Here is a 20275-nt window from a genome sequence, read left to right as displayed (position 1 = left end):
AGCCACACAAGGAGTTATTAGGACGGGCGACCAAAAGCGCAGTCGAAGAGTTTTAAGGAGCGATTTAAAGGTGGAGAGAGAGGAGAGGCTTAGGGAGGGAGTTCCAGAGCTGAGGGCCTCGGCAGCTGAAGGCACGGCCGCCAATGGTGGAGCGATTAAAATCGGGGAATCTCGAGAGGGCAAAATTGGAGGAGGGCAGAGATCTCGGGCCTCTCTACCTCCTTAAAACCTACCTCTTCGACCAAGTTTCTCCGAATCTCTCTTTATGTGGCAAATCTTGTTTGCTAATCACTGCTCTGAAGGGCCTGGGGACGTTTTACTGCCTTAAAGGCGGTGTATAAATGCGAGTTGTTGTTGTTGTTGCAGGCCTCCAGGGCCCTGCATGTTAATTGATCTGCCAGTCTGGCTCTTCAGTGGCACCTCTGGGGCTGACGCAGTCACTGTGGTTTGGCTGACGGGCGCTGGTGTGCCGGCCCATTCTAATTCTGGTAGATTATGTTGTTACATGGGAGTGTCGGGTGGCTCCATTTCGTGCTGTGCCTGCCTGAGGTCAAATTGAAAAAAAAAGTCGGCATCCTATTTACACAAGGCTGACGCCAGGAAACTTAGTCGACCTTATTGGCCCCTGCGGGAGACGCAGGAGGCTCAGAGGAACCGTTCTTACCCCCAGCCACTGCTGCCCTTTGCTCGCTGCCTGCTGGAGTTGTACTTGTCGTTGCGTCACGGAATAAACGGCCCCCTCCACCGTCTCCTCACTCAGGCACTGTGGGGACTGTAAAAGGGAGAAAAATTACTCACACATACGTATAAAAAGGAAAAAAAGACTTGCATTTCTATAGCACAGTTCACAACCTCAGGATGTCACAAAGCGCTTTACACCTAATGAAGTACTTTTTGAAGTGGCGTCACTGTTGTAATGTGGGAAACACAACAGTCAATTTGCGCACAGCAAGCTCCCACACACAGCAATGTGATAATGATCCAGATAATCTTGTTCTTGTTATGCTGGTTGAGGGATAAATATTGCCCCAGGACACCGGGGATAACTCCCCTGCTCTTCTTCGAAATAGTGGCCGTGGGATCTTTTACATCCACCTGAGAGGACAGACGGGGCCTCGGTTTAACGTCTGATCCGAAAGACGGCCCCTCCGACAGTGCAGCACTCCCTCAGCACTGCCCTGGAGTGTCAGCCTGGATTATGTGCTCAAGTCTCTGGGGTGGGACTCGAACCCACACACACACACACACACACACACACACACACACACACACAAAGAGTAGGCCCCATCTGTGATCATATCCTGTGTTCAAAAGCCCAGGATGTCTCCATTCTCGGCACCTCCTACACAGAATCACAGAATAGTACAGCACAGAAGGAGGCCATTGGGCTGCAGAGGATCATTGGAGCGAATATCCTCCATGCTTCTCCCACTCTGCCGCCGTGACTTTGGCGGAAAACCCCATTCTTTTCTTTACAAGCCCTCCGCGGTCAAACAAATCATAGAATCCGACAGCACAGAAGGAGGCCATTTGGCCCATCGTGCCTGTGCCGGCTCTCTGAATGCGCTATTCAATTAGTCCCACTCACCCAGCACATTCCCCACAGCCCTGCATATTGTTCCCCTTCACGTATTTCTCCAATTGCCTCTTGAAAGTTACTATTGAATCTGCTTCCACCGCCCTTTCAGGCAGCGCATTCCAGATCTCCGTTCGAAAAACGATCTCTATCTGGTTCTTTTGCACAAGTGTGGAAAAGAAGCCCTGCCCCAACCTGCCTCAATCCCCACCCCAGACGGACACACTCCACCATTTCCAATTCGTACATGAATGGGACACTTCCCAAACTCATTTCATAGCTTCATAGAGTCATAACAGCACAGGAGGCCATTCGGCCCAGCGAGTCCGTGCCGGCTCTCTGTAGAGCAATCCAGTCAGTCCCATTCCCCCCGCTCTATCCCCGTAGTCCTGCAAGTTTATTTCCCTCAAGTGCCTATCCAGTCTCCCCTTGAAAACATTGAGTGTCTCCGCCTCCACCACTTCCGTCGGCAGCGAGTTCCAGGTCCTCACCACTCGCTGCATAAAAAAGTTTTTCCTCACATCCCCCCCCCTGTATCTCTTGCCCAAAACCTTAAATCATGTCCCCTAGTCCTTGTACCATCAACTAGTGGGAACAGCCTTACCCCGTCTAGCCTATCCAAACCCGTCATAATCTTGTACACCTCGATCAAATCACCCCTCAACCTCCTTTGCTCTAGTGAAAAAAAATCCAGCTTCTCCAACCTGTCCTTGTAGTTAAGACCCTCCATCCCCGGAACCATTCTGGTGAATCTCCTCTGCACCCTCTCAAGGGCCTTCACATCCTTCCAAAAGTGTGGTGACCAGAACTGGACACAATGCTCCAGTTGTGGCCTAACCAGCGCTTTATAAAGGTTCAGCATAACTTCTCTACTTTTGTACTCAATACCTCTATTTATGAAGCCCAAGATCCCATATGCTTTGCTAACCACTTTCTCAATATGTCCCGCCACCTTCAGGGACCTATGCACATTAGCCTCCAGGTCCTATGAGACAACAACAATTTGCATTTATAGAGACCCTTTAAGAACATAAGAAATAGGAGCAGGAGTCGGCCATTCGGCCCCTTGAGCCTGGCTGATCTTCTACCTCGTCTCCACATTCCCACCCCAACCCCATATCCCATAGTAAAACATCCCAATGTTCACAGGAGTGATTATCAAACAAAATTTGACACCGGGCCACCTGAGGAGATACCAGGAGAGGTGACTTGGTCAAATAGGTAGGTTTTAAGGAGTGTTTGAAAGGAGAGAGAGAGGTGGAGAAGTTTAGGGAGGGAATTCCAGAGATTAGGGCCCAGGCAGGCGAAGGCACGGCTGTCGATGGTGGAGCGATGGAAATCGGGGGATGCACCAGAGGCCAGGATTGGAGGCGGGCAGAGATCTCGGAGGGTTGTGGGGCTGGAGGAGGTTACAGAGATAGGGAGAGGGGGGGGGTGATGCTGCGGAGGGATTTGAACATGAGGATGAGCCTTTTAAAATGGAGGCGTTGCCGGAGTAGGAGACAATGCAGGTCAGGAAGCACACGGGGGCGATGGGTGGAGTTAGCCAGCGCCTTTCACCACCTCAGGTTGTCCCAAAATACTTTTTTATGAAGTGTAGTCACTTTTCTAATGAAGGAAAAGCACAGCGAGATCCCACACGCAGCAATGCGATAATGGCACGAGAATTTGTGTTAGGTGTTGGCTGAGGGATCAATACTGGCCTCAGGACACCGGGGAGAACTCCCCTGCTCTTCAAGGCCTCTGTAGTTGCTTAAAACCTGTTACAGCGCCGACTTCTTCCAGATGCTGCCCCGAACTGCTGAGTGATTCAAGTATTTTATCTTTTCATTTCAAATTTCCAGCATTCGCAATATTTTGCTTTTGCGCTGTGGCTCGCCTGTACAGGAAGTGAAGTCGTTGCGCTGTGGCTTGCCTGTACAGGAAGTGAAGTTGTTGCGCTGTGGCTCGCCTGTACAGGAAGTGAAGTCGTTGCGCTGTGGCTCGCCTGTACAGGAAGTGAAGTTGTTGCGCTGTGGCTCGCCTGTACAGGAAGTGAAGTTGTTGCGCTGTGGCTTGCCTGTACAGGAAGTGAAGTCGTTGCGCTGTGGCTCGCCTGTACAGGAAGTGAAGTCGTTGCGCTGTGGCTCGCCTGTACAGGAAGTGAAGTCGTTGCGCTGTGGCTCGCCTGTACAGGAAGTGAAGTTGTTGCGCTGTGGCTCGCCTGTACAGGAAGTGAAGTTGTTGCGCTGCGGCTCGCCTGTACAGGAAGTGAAGTCGTTGCGCTGTGGCTCGCCTGTACAGGAAGTGAAGTCGTTGCGCTGCGGCTCGCCTGTACAGGAAGTGAAGTCGTTGCGCTGTGGCTTGCCTGTACAGGAAGTGAAGTCGTTGCGCTGTGGCTCGTCTGTACAGGAAGTGAAGTCATTGTGCTGTGGCTTGCCTGTACATGGAGGTTGTAAGACCGACAGAAAAGAGACACTTTACAATCGTAAAACATCTGTACGCGCTCCCTCGCTCAGCCCGTCAGACGATGGGTTTACTTGGGTTAAACTGAATGAATATAGACAGGTTAAATCGCAGTATGTGCTCGGCTGAGATCGTAGCGTTCACTGTGGGTGTGTGCTCGGGTTAAACTGTAACCAGGTTACATCAGCCTGTAAGTATGGTAGCATAGTGGTTATATTACTGGACTAGTAATCCTGAAGCCTAGACTAATGATCTGGTAGATACAAGTTCAAATCCCACCACAGGCTGCATCAGGGAATTTAAATTCACTTAATTAAAATAAATCTAGAATAACAAATATAGTAATGGTGACCAAGAAACTACTGGATTGTTCTAAAACCCATCTGGGAAATCTGCTGTCCTTACCTGGTCTGGCCTATATGTGACTCCAGACCCATGACTCTTAACTGCAGTTCAAGAAGGCAACTCACCGCCACCTTCTCATGGGCAATAAATGGCAGCGACGCCCACATCCCATAAATGAATTTTTAAAAAGTGCCTAGACTGAATGTGTGCATTCCAGGGTGAATCATGCTGTGTGCTTCAGGTTACAGTAGCCCAAAGCCTATCCGGGTGAAATCTCGTTACGCAATCTAGGATTAAATGATGTTGCACATATTGAGTTCAGGCACGCTGTAAATACAGAGTTATCTCGCAGGATACATACCCGGGGGAAATCACAATACCACCGCGACTTCATCTCGAGCAGAAGCACTGCAATAGCCCGGCTGCAGTCAGCTTGTGAACTGAGCAGCCTGCAGCACTCCTACGCAACCCCAACAACCAGGCACGGTCTGAGTGCAAGGCTATCGCCTCCTATCAGCTGGACTCGGAGAGCTCGTCCTTGATAATTCAGATCCAACAGCGAAGACGGTTTCTGCAGAACTTCACAAACACTCTTGAATGCAGCAACGCCCAGCTCTCTCCCCCCCAGCATCTGTGCTTTGAACAAACACACTCACAAGGGCCTGATTCACTCAAACTTTGGAGTGCTGGGCCAGGCACTGCAACTGAGCCAATAGGATGATCCAAACACCGCAGGGAGTGAGTGTGAGATCAAATTCTATCAGACTGCTCGGACACAGGACTTTCTGCAACAGGATCTCTCTCTTCCCCCTTGTTTATCTATCTCTTTCTTTCTCTCTATTTCTTTTTCTCTCACTCTCCCCTTTGATTCTCGCTCTCTCTCTTTCTTTCTTACTTTCTCTCCCTCTCTATTGTTTCTCTCACTCATTTTCTCTCACTCACTCCTTTGACTCTCTTTCCCTCTCTCTCTCTCTCCTTTGACTCCTTTTCTCTCTCTCTTTCCCCTTGACTCTCTTTCTCTCTCCCTCTCTCTCCTTTGACTCCTTTTCTCTCTCTCTTTCTCTCTTTCCCCTTGACTCTCTCTCTCTCTCTCTTTCTGTTGCTGCTTCTCAGACTACATAGGCTGACAGTGACATTTACAGAGTGCCGGTTACTAACTTCATTACTCTGGGGGTTCTGCCCATTTTTCCCTCCCTATCTCTGTAACCTCCTACAAACCCTCCAAGATCTCTGCGCTCCTCCAATTCTGGCCTCTTGCGTATCCCCAAAATTAATTGCTCCACCGTTGGCGGCCGTGCCTTCAGCTGCTGAGGTCCTAAGCTCTGGAATTCCCTTCCTAAACCTCTCCACCTCTCTCTGTTCCTTTAAGACGCTCCTTAAAACCTACCTCTTTGACCAAGCTTTTGGTCACCTGCCCGAATATCGCTTTTTGTGGCTTCGAGTCAAATTTTGATTGCTAATCGCTCCTGTGAAGCTCCTTGGGATGTTTTACTATGTTAAAGGCGCTATATAAATACAAGGAAATGCAGCCCGTGGCTCAGTGGGAAGCACACTCGCCTCTGAGTCAGAAGGTTGTGGGTTCACAATCCCACTCCAGGGACTGGAGCATGTAAAGCTAGGCTGACACTCCCAGTGCAGTGCTGAGGGAGTGCTGCACTATCGGAGCTGCCCTCTTTCAGATAAGACCTTAAACCACGGCCCTGTCTGCCCTCTTGTTGGACGTACAAAAATCCCACGGCCACTATTTCGAAGGAGAGCAGGGAAGTTTGTCCTGGTCAATCTTTATTCCTCAACCAACATCACTCTGTGGCTCAGTGGGCAGCACCCTCGCCTCTGAGCCAGAAGTTGAGGGTTCAAGTCCCACTCCAGGGACTCGAGCACATAAAGCTAGGCTGACACTCCAGTGCAGTGCTGAGGGAGCGCTGCACTGTCGGAGGTGCCGTCTTTCGGATGAGACGTTAAACCGAGGCTCCGTCTGCTCTCTCAGGTGGATGCAAAAGATCCCACAGCCACTATTTTGAAGAAGAGCAGGGGAGTTCTTCCTGGGGCCAATATTTATCACTCAACCAGCATCACTAAAAACAGATTATCTGGTCATTATCACATTGCTGTGTGTGGGAGCTTGCTGTGCGCAAATTGGCTGCCGCGTTTCCCACATTACAACAGTGGCTACACTTCAAAAAGTACTTCATTGGCTGTAAAGCACTTTGAGACATCCAGTGTTCGTGAAAGGCACTGTATAAATACAAGACTTTCTTTTAAAAAACAGATTATCTGGTCATTCGCATAGACGTATTTAAGGGGAAGCTAGATAAACACATGAGGGAGACAGGAATCGAAGGATATATCGATGGGGTTGGGTGGAAGGAGGTCTGGAGCTGTTCGGCCGAATGGCCTGCTTCTGTGCCGTGAATACTTTGGAATCGCATTGGTGGGATTTTGCTGTGCGCAAATTGGCCGCCGCATTTCCCACATTACAAGAGTGACCACACTTCAAAAAGTGCATCATTGGCTGTAAAGCGCTGGGACGTGAAAGGCGCTACACAAATGCAGATCCTTTCTCGGGCCACGATCTGCAGATTTGCAGATAATACTAAAAAACGATGCTCAATGGCTTCAGGCCTATTTGGATGCGTTGGGAGATTGTGCTCATGACTGGCAAATAATGTTTAATTTAGAAAAGTGCATGTGGGCAGGGCGAATGCTCAACATGCATACACCTCTCCTGAAAAGCATTAAAGATGGTGGAGAAAGAAAGAGATCTGGACATTCTAGTGCGTATATCTCTAAGGGTACATGAGCAATGCCACTGGTTGGGGATTCTAGCCCTAGGGGGCAGAGTCTAAAAATCAGAGCCAGACCTTTCAGGAGTGAAATCAGGAAACACTTCTACACACAAAGGGCGGTAGAAGTTTGGAACTCTCTTCCACCAATGGCAATTGATGCTAGATCAATTGTTAATTTTAAATCGGAGATTGATAGCTTTCTGTTAACCAAAGTATTAAGGGATATGGGCCAAAGTTAGGTACCCGGAGTTAGGTCGCAGATCAGCCATGATCTCATTGAATGGTGGAGCAGGCTCGAGGGGCTCACTGGCCTCCTCCTGTTCCTATGTTCCACTCACTTGAGTCACACTGCGTCGGGATTCGGCGCTGACAGGGTTAAACTACCTGTGCAGTGCAGTTGAGATCCTGACCACACCCAGCCGGCTTGCCTGCCCTGTGATAGGAGCCAGCCGGATTCTAACTGGGTCAAAGGTTGTGGAAGCTGAGAGGCTCCCGCTCCCCCTCCCCCCCTCCCCCACCCACCCCGTGTGCATTACACCTTAACAACCTGTAATCAAAAGTCAGGCAGGCTGGGACTGGGAATAAAGACAGAGAGAGAAGGAAGGCAGAGCGGGGCGGAGCGCGAGGAATGCGCCCGACCTTTTCAAAGGGGCTGGGTCGCTCTGTGTTGGGGGAGGTCATGATTCCACTGCCTCGGTGAGCGAGCCTCTGCAGTTATGTTTTCGACTGATTTTGATGCGGAACAAGAAGGAAGAAGATGAGCGACAGCTGACATAAGAACATAAGAAATAGGAGCAGGAGTCGGCCATTCGGCCCCTCGAGCCTGCTCCGCCATTCAATAAGATCATGGCTGATCTGATCTTGGCCTCAACTCCACTTCCCTGCCCAATCCCCATAACCCTTGACTCCCCTGTAGCTCAAATGTCTGTCTATCTCCACCTTAAATATATTTAATGGCCCAGCCTCCACCGCTCTCTGGGGTAGAGAATTCCACAGATTCACGACCCTCTCAGAGAAGAAATTCCTCCTCATCTCCATCTTAAGTGGGCGACCCCTTATTCTGAGACTATGCCCCCAGTTCTAGATTCCCCCACGAGGGGAAACATTCTCTCAGCATCCATCCTGTCCACCCCCCTCAATAAGATCACCTCTCATTCTTCTAAACTCCAATGAGTATCGGCCCAACCTGCTCAACCTTTCTTCATAAGACAACCCCTTCATTTCTGGAATTAACCTCGTGAACCTTCTCTGAACTGCCTCCAATGCAAGTATATCCTTCTTTAAATATTGTGACCAAAACTGTACACAGTACTCAAGGTGTGGTCTCACCAGCGCCCTGTACAGTTGCAGCAAGACTTCCCTACTTTTATACTCCATCCCCCCTTTGCAATGAAGGCCAATATTCCATTTGCCTTCCTAATTACTTGCTATACCTGCATGCTAACTTTTTGTGTTTCATGTACGAGGACCCCCAGATCCCTCTGTACCGCAGCGTTATGTAGTCTCATTCAATTTAAATAATATTTTGCTTGTTTATTCTTCCTACTAGAGTGGATAACCTCACATTTTTGTGACGCCTACCTTTAACCACGGGACACGCTTCGGGTTCGGCTACGAGCTACTCCACACCTGTCTGAAGCTGGCTGCCTCTCCCCGCCACCAGCCCCACCAGATTTAAGCAGCGTCAGGGCTTTGCTGCAAACCTAATGCTCCTCACTGCCAAGCTAAGCCCTCAAGTATGGGCTTGTTGCCCAGAAATGGCTGTCTGTGAGATCGGCAGACCAATGATTAGTGCGCTTGCGTGGCATTGTACTCTCTCTCTTCTTTTATCACACGCGTTAACCCATTTTATAGGCAGGTTACCACCCCTTTGCTAAATAGGGGACATTAAGGGCGAAAAATTGAGTCGCGCCCCCTTTGGGGCGTTAACTAGCACCCCGAAAAATTAGCGCCCCCGCAGCCGAACTTGAGTGGTAGCGCCCCAAGAGGGAGGCGGGGCGCTACTGGAGGCACCCCGCCTCCCTCTTGGGGCGCTGCAGCACGTCGCGCCGCGGTATTGAAGGCCTTCCTTCCCTTTTTAAAGTGGAGGGGGCCTTGCGCAGCACGACCCGGGGCCCAGCTGGGCCTCCGGGGATCGGGAGTGCTGGCAAAAGAGCCCGGCACTCAAGAGAAGTGCCAGGCTCCTGGAGCGCAGCCGGGTGGGGGTGGGTCAGGAGGCCAGGGACGGGAGCGGAGGCAGGTGCTGGCAGGCGGCCAGCAACAAAAATGGCCGCCCGGCACCTTGCCTTTAAATAGCGCTGCCCCGACCGCAGATAAGCCCCCTGACCCCATCGGAAAGAGCGTCCGGCGGTAATCAGGGGGCGCTACTGAAGATCGCGGCTGGGGCGCAAGCGGGGTGCTGAGCACGGCGATGACATCATCGCGGGGTGCTAACGGTTACCTGCTGCTGAATTTCGCGGGAGGTGTTGGCGACGCCGCGCCCAGGCATTGTTGCTTTGCGCCCAGTTAGCACCCTAGGGCGCTAACAGGAGGAGCAAAGCAACCAATTTTTTCCCCCTACGTGTTTCTCTTTGCTTACAGTGCCTAGAGTAGCTTCTATTCTCCTTCCCTACTGTTGGAAAGGTTCTTTTGAGCCTATAAACTGGATATAGACTGACATTAATTTTGTCATTCATGTGGAAATGACTTATGAAATGATACTGGGCGGCCTGCTGGTGGTGCTGTCCAGGGAGAATATAAATATTCGGGCATGGGCCCAGCTTGCTCAGGACATTCTTTAACAGGAACCAGTGAAGGACACAACTAGATCTCCATGTTGAAAAACAGTTGATTAAAGCCTTGTTCAATACTCAGACCAAGTGCCTAGTAGTTTTTGTACGTCATAGACTGTGTCGGCCTGCTGCCTAAGGCTGATGGATGGGGCCCAGGGAGAGGAGGGAGGCACACTGGGATTCTCTTTACAGAGAGTCTGAAGTCTCAGTGCGCTCAATCAACATAACAAAAACAGATTATCTGGTCATTATCACTTTGCTGTTTATGGGAGCTTGCTGTGCGCAGACTGGCTGCCGCGTTTCCCACATTACAACAGTGACCACACTTCAAAAGTACTTCATTGGCTGTGAAGTGCTTCGGGACATCCGGTGGTCGTGAAAGGTGTGATAGAAATGCAAGTCTTTCTTTCTTTCTTTCTTTCCACCCCGGTACGTCCCCACCTTGGCGGCCCTGCTGTGTCTGAAGGGCTCGGCCTGGTTGCCAGGCGACAGGCCTGAGAGGGAGGACAGTAAAGGATTCATTGAGCGTGATATCCGACCCCGCCCCGCTCCCCGTCCTGAGACATCCTGAGCATGGAGGCCCCTTCCTGTGTTTAAATAGGCTGATCGGGCTGTCAGCTTAAAAGTGCAGCGGTGCCGGAGTTGAGAGGGAAGAGCAGTTTTGCCAGATCCCGACTTTGTCGCGGTATCGAACGAGGAGAGTCAACTCAAAAGCAAAGAGTTCACGCTGGAACTTTATAATTCACTGGCTAGACCTCAGCTGGAGTATTGTGGACCATTCTGGGCACCACACTTCAGGCAAGATGTAAAGGCCTTGGAGAGTTTACAGAGGAAGGTTTACCAGGATGTTATCAGAGATGAGGGACTTCAGTTATGAGGAAAAGTTAGGACTGTTCTCCTTGGAACAGAGAAGGTGAAAGAGGCGAGCTAACGGAGGTTTTCAAGGTGATGAGAAAGGACTTGCTAGAGTAGATAGGGAAAAATCATTCCCTCTGGCGAGTGGGTCAATAACTAGAGCTCATAGATTCAAAATCATTGGCAAAAGATCTAGAGGGGAGAGAAGGAGACATTTTTTCAGTCAGAGAGTTGTCGGGATCTGGAACGCTCTACCTGACAAGCTGGTGAAAGCTCGCCTCTGAGTCAGAAGGTTGTGGGTTCAAGTCCCACTCCAGAGACTTGAGCACAAAAATCCAGGCTGACACTCCCAGTGCAGTGCTGAGGGAGTGCTGCACTGTCAGAGGTGCCGTCTTTCAGATGAGACATTAAACCGAGGCCCCGTCTGCTCTCTCAGGTGGATGTAAAAGATCCCACGGCCACTATTTTGAAGAAGAGCAAGGGAGTTATCCCCGGTGTCCTGGCCAATATTTATCCCTCAACCAACATAACAAAAACAGATTATCTGGTCATTATCTTATTGCTGTTTGTGGAAGCTTGCTGTGCGCAAACTGGCTGCCGCGTTTCCCACATTACAACAGTGATTCCGCTTCAAAAAGTACTTCATTGGCTGCAAAGTGCTTTGAGACGTCCGGTGTTCGTGAAAGGCGCTATAGAAATGCAAGTCTTTCTTTCTGACCCCATAAATAATTTTAAAAGGGGGTTGGACAGGAACTTACAGGATTACGGACTAAAGACGGGGGGTATGGGACGAAGTGTGAGAGCTCTTTCAAAGAGCCGGCACAGGCACAATGGGCCGAATGGCCTCCTTCTGTGCTGCGAGTTTGTACGACTCTATGAATGGTCTGCTCTGGCTGGGCGATGGTAAAGCTTCAGGTGCCAGGCGCCAGGAGGAGGCAACTGGGATCCATCTGCCAACGTCTGACATCCATCTCCTGCAATGTCCCCACCTTTGCCGTCGTCATGGCAACAGCAACTACACAGTACACAAAGATATATATTTTCACTTTGAAAGACAGGAAGCTGTCCCCTGACGACTGATTATCTGAGCTGAGTAATTATCTGAACAAGTAATTCGTTACATCCTGTGAGGCAACACTAAAGGGCGTGATCATCACTGGTTAGTCAGCAGTGCTTGAGCAAGGAGTCGATGAGAAGGGTTTCCCCGCAGGTTATGTTGATCAATACGCAACTGAGCTACACAGGCCAGGGAGGTCTCACCGACCCTGTTAACACACAGTACAGGCTGATACTGTTAGTACTGAACACACACTGATCCTGTTAACACACAGTACAGGCTGATACTGTTAGTACTGAACACACACTGATCCTGTTAACACACAGTACAGGCTGATACTGTTAGTATTGAACACACACTGATCCTGTTAACACACAGTACAGGCTAATACTGTTAGTATTGAACACAGACTGACCCTGTTAACACACAGTACAGGCTGATACTGTTAGTATTGAACACAGACTGACCCTGTTAACACACAGTACAGGCTGATACTGTTAGTACTGAACACACACTGATCCTGTTAACACACAGTACAGGCTGATACTGTTAGTACTGAACACACACTGATCCTGTTAACACACAGTACAGGCTGATACTGTTAGTATTGAATACACACTGATCCTGTTAACACACAGTACAGGCTGATACTGTTAGTATTGAACACAGACTGACCCTGTTAACACACAGTACAGGCTGATACTGTTAGTATTGAACACAGACTGACCCTGTTAACACACAGTACAGGCTGATACTGTTAGTATTGAACACAGACTGACCCTGTTAACACACAGTACAGGCTGATACTGTTAGTGTTGAACACAGACTGACCCTGTTAACACACAGTACAGGCTGATACTGTTAGTATTGAACACAGACTGACCCTGTTAACACACAGTACAGCCTGATACTGTTAGTATTGAACACAGACTGACCCTGTTAACACACTGTACACGCTGATACTGTTAGTATTGAACACAGACTGACCCTGTTAACACACAGTACAGGCTGATACTGTTAGTTTTGAACACAGACTGACCCTGTTAACACACAGTACAGGCTGATACTGTTAGTATTGAAAATAGACTGACCCTGTTAACACACAGTACAGGCTGATACTGTTAGTATTGAACACAGACTGACCCTGTTAACACACAATACAGGCTGATACTGTTAGTATTGAACACAGACTGACCCTGTTAACACAAAGTACAGGCTGATACTGTTAGTATTGAACACAGACTGACCCTGTTAACACACAGTACAGAATGATACTGTTAGTATTGAACACACGCTGACCCTGTTAACACACAGTACACGCTGATACTGTTAGTATTGAACACACACTGACCCTGTTAACACACAGTACAGAATGATACTGTTAGTATTGAACACATACTGACCCTGTTAACACACAGTACAGGCTGATACTGTTAGTATTGAACACACACTGACCTTTTAACACACAGTACAGGCTGATACTGTTAGTTTTGAACACAGACTGACCCTGTTAACAGACAGTACAGGCTGATACTGTTCGTATTGAACACACACTGACCCTGTTAACACACAGTACAGGCTGATACTGTTAGTATTGAACACAGACTGAGCCTGTTAACACACAGTACAGGCTGATACTGTTAGTATTGAACACAGACTGACCCTGTTAACACACAGTACAGGCTGATACTGTTAGTATTGAACACAGGCTGACCCTGTTAAGACACAGTACAGGCTGATACTGTTAGTATTGAACACACACTGACCCTGTTAACACACCGTACAGCCTGATACTGTTAGTATTGAATACAGACTGACCCTGTTAACACACAGTACAGGCTGATACTGTTAGTATTGAACACAGACTGACCCTGTAACACACCGTACAGCCTGATACTGTTAGTATTGAATACAGACTGACCCTGTTAACACACAGTACAGGCTGATACTGTTAGTATTGAACACACACTGACCCTGTTAACACACAGTACAGGCTGATACTGTTAGTATTGAACACAGACTGACCCTGTAACACACAGTACAGGCTGATACTGTTAGTATAGAACACACACTGACCCTGTTACCACACAGTACAGAATGATACTGTTAGTATTGAACACAGACTGACCCTGTTAACACACAGTACAGGCTGATACTGTTAGTATTGAACACACACTGACCCTGTTAACACACAGTACAGGCTGATACTGTTAGTATTGAACATAGACTGACCCTGTTAACACACAGTACAGGCTGATACTGTTAGTATTGAACACAGACTGACCCTGTTAACACACAGTATAGAATGATGCTGTTAGTATTGAACACACACTGACCCTGTTAACACACCGTACAGGCTGATACTGTTAGTATTGAACACACACTGACCCTGTTCACACACAGTACAGGCTGATATTGTTAGTATTGAACACAGACTGACCCTGTTAACACACAGTACAGGCTGATACCGTTAGTATTGAACACATACTGACCCTGTTAACACACAGTACAGGCTGATAATGTTAGTATTGAACACACACTGACCTTTTAACATACAGTACAGGCTGATACTGTTAGTTTTGAACACAGACTGACCCTGTTACCACCCAGTACAGGCTGATACTGTTCGTATTGAAAACACACTGACCCTGTTAACACACAGTACAGGCTGATACTGTTAGTATTGAACACAGACTGATCCTGTTAACACACAGTACAGGCTGATACTGTTAGTATTGAACACAGACTGGCCCTGTTAACACACAGTACAGGCTGATACTGTTAGTATTGAACACAGACTGACCCTGTTAACACACAGTACAGGCTGATACTGTTAGTATTGAACACAGACTGACCCTGTTAACACACAGTACAGACTGATACTGTTAGTATTGAACACACACTGACCCTGTTAACACACAGTACAGGCTGATACTGTTAGTATTGAACACGGACTGACCCTGTTAACACACAGTACAGGCTGATACTGTTAGTATTCAACACACACCGACCCTGTTAACACACCGTACACGCTGATACTGTTAGTATTGAACACAGACTGACCCTGTTAACACACAGTACAGGCTGATACTGTTAGTATTGAACACACACTGACCCTGTTAACACACAGTACAGGCTGATACTGTTAGTATTTAACACAGACTGACCCTGTTAACACACAGTATAGAATGATACTGTTAGTATTGAACACAGGCTGACCCTGTTAACACACCGTACACGCTGATACTGTTAGTATTGAACACACACCGACCCTGTTAACACACAGTATAGAATGATACTGTTAGTATTGAACACACTGACCCTGTTAACACACAGTATAGAATGATACTGTTAGTATTGAACACACTGACCCTGTTAACACACAGTACAGGCTGATACTGTTAGTACTGAACACACACTGACCCTGTTAACACACAGTACAGGCTGATACTGTTAGTATTGAACACAGACTGACCCTGTTAACACACCGTACAGGCTCATACTGTTAGTATTGAACACACACCGACCCTGTTAACACACAGTACAGGCTGATACTGTTAGTATTGAACACACACTGACCCTGTTAACACACAGTGCAGGCTGATACTGTTAGTATTGAACACAGACTGACCCTGTTAACACACAGTACAGGCTGATACTGTTAGTATTGAACACACCGACCCTGTTAACACACAGTACAGGCTGATACTGTTCGTATTGAACACAGGCTGTCCCTGTTAACACACAGTACAGGCTGATACTGTTAGTATTGAACACACACCGACCCTGTTAACACACAGTACAGGCTGATACTGTTAGTATTGAACACACACTGACCCTGTTAACACACAGTACAGGCTGATACTGTTAGTATTGAACACAGGCTGACCCTGTAAACACACAGTACAGGCTGATACTGTTAGTATTGAACACACACCGACCCTGTTAACACACAGTACAGGCTGATACTGTTAGTATTGAACACAGGCTGACCCTGTTAACACACAGTACAGGCTGATACTGTTAGCATTGAACACACACTGACCCTGTTAACACACAGTACAGGCTGATACTGTTAGTATTGAACACAGACTGACCCTGTTAACACAGTACAGGCTGATACTGTTAGTATTGAACACAGGCTGACCCTGTTAACACACAGTACAGGCTGATACTGTTAGTATTGAACACACACTGACCCTGTTAACACACAGTACAGAATGATACTGTTAGTATTGAACACACACTGACCCTGTTAACACACAGTGCAGAATGATACTGTTAGTATTGAACACACACTGACCCTGTTAACACACAATATAGAATGATGCTGTTAGCATTGAACACACACTGACCCTGTTCACACACAGTACAGGCTGATACTGTTAGTATTGAACACACTGACCCTGTTAACACACAGTACAGGCTGATACTGTTAGTATTGAACACACACTGACCCTGTTAACACACAGTATAGAATGATGCTGTTCGTATTGAACACACACTGACCCTGTTAACACACAGTATAGAATGATGCTGTTAGCATTGAACACACACTGACCCTGTTAACACACAGTATAGAATGATGCTGTTCGTATTGAACACACACTGACCTTTTAACATACAATACAAAAAAAGAAAGTCTTGCATTTCTATAGCACCTTTCACAACCACCAGATGTACCAAAATGTTTTACAGCCAATTAAGTACTTTTTGAAGTGTGGTCACTGTTGTAATGTGGGAAACATGGCAGCCAATTTGTGCCCAGCAAGTTCCCACACAAAGCAATGAGATAATGACCAGATCATCTGCTTCAACTGATGTTGATTGAGGGATATATATTGGCCAGGACACCGGGGATAACTCCCCTGCTCTTCTTCAAAACTGTGCCATGGGATCTTTTAAGTCCAGCTGAGAGAGCGGTTTAACATCTCATCTGAAAGACGGCACCTCCGACAGGGCAGCACTCCCTCAGCACTGCACTGGAGTGTCAGCCTAGATATTTGTGTTCAAGTTTCTGGAGTGGGACTTGAACCCACGGCCTTCTGACTCAGAGGCGAGGGTGCTACCAAGTGGGCAACAGCTGACACAGTTAGTATTAGATATACACTGACCCTTTTAACATGTAATATAGGCTGATACTGTTAGTACTGAATATACACTGATGCTACAGGTAGACTATCCTTTATCCGAACTTCCGAAAACCGAAAACCTCTAAAAACCGAAAGTTTTTTTGTTCAGCGTAAGTCGTGCGCACGACATGACCAGAGTGGCGCACGACTTATGCTGAGCAGGGCAGAGGGTCACAGGGTTCCCTCCTGGGTAGGAGATTGCAGGCCGAGCCAGGCAGTGTGAAGGAGGTACCGGGAGAGTGAACCCAACAATACAGCGGCCCGTCCGATAGCTGCAACGGCCCATCCGATATTCTTTTCTTCCCCCCGACCCGACCCGACCCGAACCGCAGCCCGTCCGATATTCTTTTCTCCCGACCCGACCCGAACCGCGGCCCGTCCGATATTCTTTTCTCCCCCCCGACCCGACCCGACCCGAACCGCGGCCCGTCCGATATTCTTTTCTCCCGACCCGACCCGAACCGCGGCCCGTCCGATATTCTTTTCTCCCCCCCGCCCCCGACCCGACCGATATTCTTTTCTCCCGACCCGACCCGAACCGCAGCCCGTCCGATATTCTTTTCTCCCGACCCGACCCGAACCGCGGCCCGTCCGATATTCTTTTCTCCCCCCCGACCCGACCCGACCCGAACCGCGGCCCGTCCGATATTCTTTTCTCCCGACCCGACCCGAACCGCGGCCCGTCCGATATTCTTTTCTCCCCCCCGCCCCCGACCCGACCGATATTCTTTTCTCCGACCCGACCCGAACCGCGGCCCGTCCGATATTCTTTTCTCCCGACCCGACCCGAACCGCGGCCCGTCCGATATTCTTTTCTCCCCCCCGCCCCCGACCCGACCGATATTCTTTTCTCCCCCCGACCCCCCCCCCCACCGGACCCCTCCCCGACCCCCCTCCCGGACACCCCCCCCGACCCCGACCACCACCCCCCCCCCGGACCCACCCCCCCCCGGACCCCCCCGACCTGAACCGCGGCCCGTCCGATATTCTTTTCTCCCCCCCGACCCCCCGACCTGATTTGCGGGCCAGCTTAGTAGGAATCAGCCGATATCCGGCTTTCCAGAGAAGCAGGAAGGGGAATGAGACACGGAACAGTCGCAAGAGGTAGCCTGAACTTTTACAATTTACATTAAATACAAATTTCCCAGTCTTATAATAATACCTTCTGAAATCCGAAAAATTCCGAAAACCGAAACTCAGCTGGTCCCAAGGCTTTCGGATAAGGGATAGTGTACCTGTATCATCATACAATACAGACTAACCCTGATTCTGTTGGTATATATTATGTATGGATCTTATTAGCATACAATAGACACTTTATAGTATACATGGAAACTAATATCATACAACACACTATGACACTATTCACACTGTAACTACACCACCCGCACACAGTTCTATTTCTGCCGAGGTGTTGACTTATTACAAGGATGCTGCAGCCCTCTGGTACTGCGCTGAAATACCAGGAGCGAGTGTCAGCAGGCTATTCAGCTATCCGGAGGCATCGCAACTTCAAACCCAAATCCAAACCCGCGACCTCTTCCACCTAGAAGGACAAGGGCAGCAGGTGCATGGGAACACCACCACATCCAAGTTCCCCTCCAAGTCACACACCATCCTGACTTAGAAGTATATCAGCCGATCCTTCATAGTCGCTGGGTCAAACTCCTGGAACTCCCTCCCTAACAGCACTGTGGGAGTACCTTCACCACACGGACTGCAGTGGCTCAAGAAGGTGGCTCACCACCACCTTCTCAAGGGCAACTGAGGACGGGCAATAAATGCTGGCCTTGCGAATTAATAAAAATAAAAATATCACTGAGTGCAATCCTGTAGGCAGCTGACATCCACGTGTGCGCAATTCCAGCAAGGGAGAAGCCCCGGGCCATGTTCCCTCTCTCGCGCTCCGAGGGGTATGGTGGAGAGTTGCCACCCTGCACCCCGAGTGCTGCCTCGGCTGGGATCAGGTGGACTGAGGATCAGCCCTGGTACAGTCTGGGCCTGTGTCGTTCAGCACCAGACCGGGCAGCACATTTACCCGCGCCCACACCAGCCCACCCACAGGCCACTGACACCCTACGTCCACAGGCCGCTGATTTACAGTGACTGGATGAGCCAACTCACAATTTTATTGCAATGGGGTTTCTGGGGTTTTGAGGGTTGTGTCCATTTTTCCTTGAAATTAAATCAGTTGCCTTTTGCCCGTGGCTGAACCGCATTCGGGCGTTATAACTCGCCAGATTAACACTTGGAATCAAATTAACAGCTGGCAAATTTGTGAATGCCTCAGTCAGACCCCTTGGCAGGGGCGTAAAATCATACAGCACAGAAGGAGGCCATTCGGCCCATCGCGTCTGTGCTGGCTCTTTGAAAGAGCTCTCCAATTAGTCCCACTCCCCGCTCTTTCCCCATAGCCCTGCAAATTTTTCCCTTTCGAGTATTTATCCAATTCCCCTTTTGAAAGTTACTATTGAATTTTCTTCCACCTCCCTTTCAGGCAGTGCATTCCAGCTCACAACAACTCACTGCGCAAAGAAAATTCCCCTCATCTCGCCTCTGGTGCTTTTGCCAATCACCTTGTGGTAAACCACTGTTTGTATTCCACTGTGTACATGCCTGGACATGCCTCGGCTGACTCCTCCCACAAGTCCTAGTATAAAGGTGACTGCTCCCCAGCCCCTTTGTATTCTGGACCGGTCGACCACTCGAGGCAGACCTTCATTCTTTTGTTAATAAAAGCCTTTAGTTACTCTCTTAACTCTCAGTCTTTTATGAGTAATTGATAGCGCATCACACCTTAAATCTGTGTCCTCTGGTTACCGGCCCTCTTGACTGTGGAAACAGTTTCTCCTTATTTATGATTTTGAAGACCTCTATTAAATCTCCCTTTAACCTTCGCTGCTCCAAGGAGAACAATCCCAGCTTCCCTAATCTTTCCACATAACTGAAGTCTCTTATCCCTGGCATCAGGTAAAACATGACTTTTTTTTTAAAGGCTTGCATTTATATAGCACCTTTCACAACCTCAGGACCTCTCAAGGTGCTTTACATTTGAATTTATTTTTACTTTTGAAGTGTAGTCACTGTTGTAATGTAGGAAACACAGCAGCCAATTTGCACACAGCAAGCTCCCACAAACAACAATGTGATAATGACCAGATAATCTGTTCTAGATGTTGATTAAGGGATAAATATTGGCTGGGACACCAGGGAGAACTCCCCTGCTCTTCTTTGAAATAGTGGCCGCGGGATCTTTTACGCCCACCCGAGAGAGCAGACGGGGGTCTTGGTTTAACGTCTCATCTGAA

The 20275-nt window shown here is 48.6% G+C and overlaps 1 protein-coding gene across 4 annotated transcripts in view; it reads right to left on the bottom strand.

Moving 5' to 3' along the window:
- LOC147095720 (ral guanine nucleotide dissociation stimulator-like) overlaps positions 1-20275 on the bottom strand; it is a 305851-nt gene that overhangs the window by 115771 nt on the left and 169805 nt on the right. For 3 of the 4 annotated variants that reach the window (XM_085974764.1, XM_085974765.1, XM_085974763.1), the window contains one exon: positions 665-772. In XM_085974764.1, coding sequence (XP_085830890.1) covers positions 665-772 — 108 coding nt within the window. Of the gene's footprint in view, positions 1-664; positions 773-4727; positions 6115-20275 lie in introns of those variants that run through there. The other variant, XM_085974766.1, reaches the window with a different exon arrangement.

The sequence above is a fragment of the Somniosus microcephalus genome, unplaced genomic scaffold, assembly GCF_052327205.1.
Source record: "Somniosus microcephalus isolate GS21.2 unplaced genomic scaffold, FLI_Smic_1.0 unresolved_chr1, whole genome shotgun sequence".
Classification (NCBI taxonomy): Eukaryota; Metazoa; Chordata; class Chondrichthyes; order Squaliformes; family Somniosidae; genus Somniosus; species Somniosus microcephalus.
Note: the sequence above shows the minus strand (reverse complement) of the source record. Positions and strands in the feature narration are given on the sequence as shown.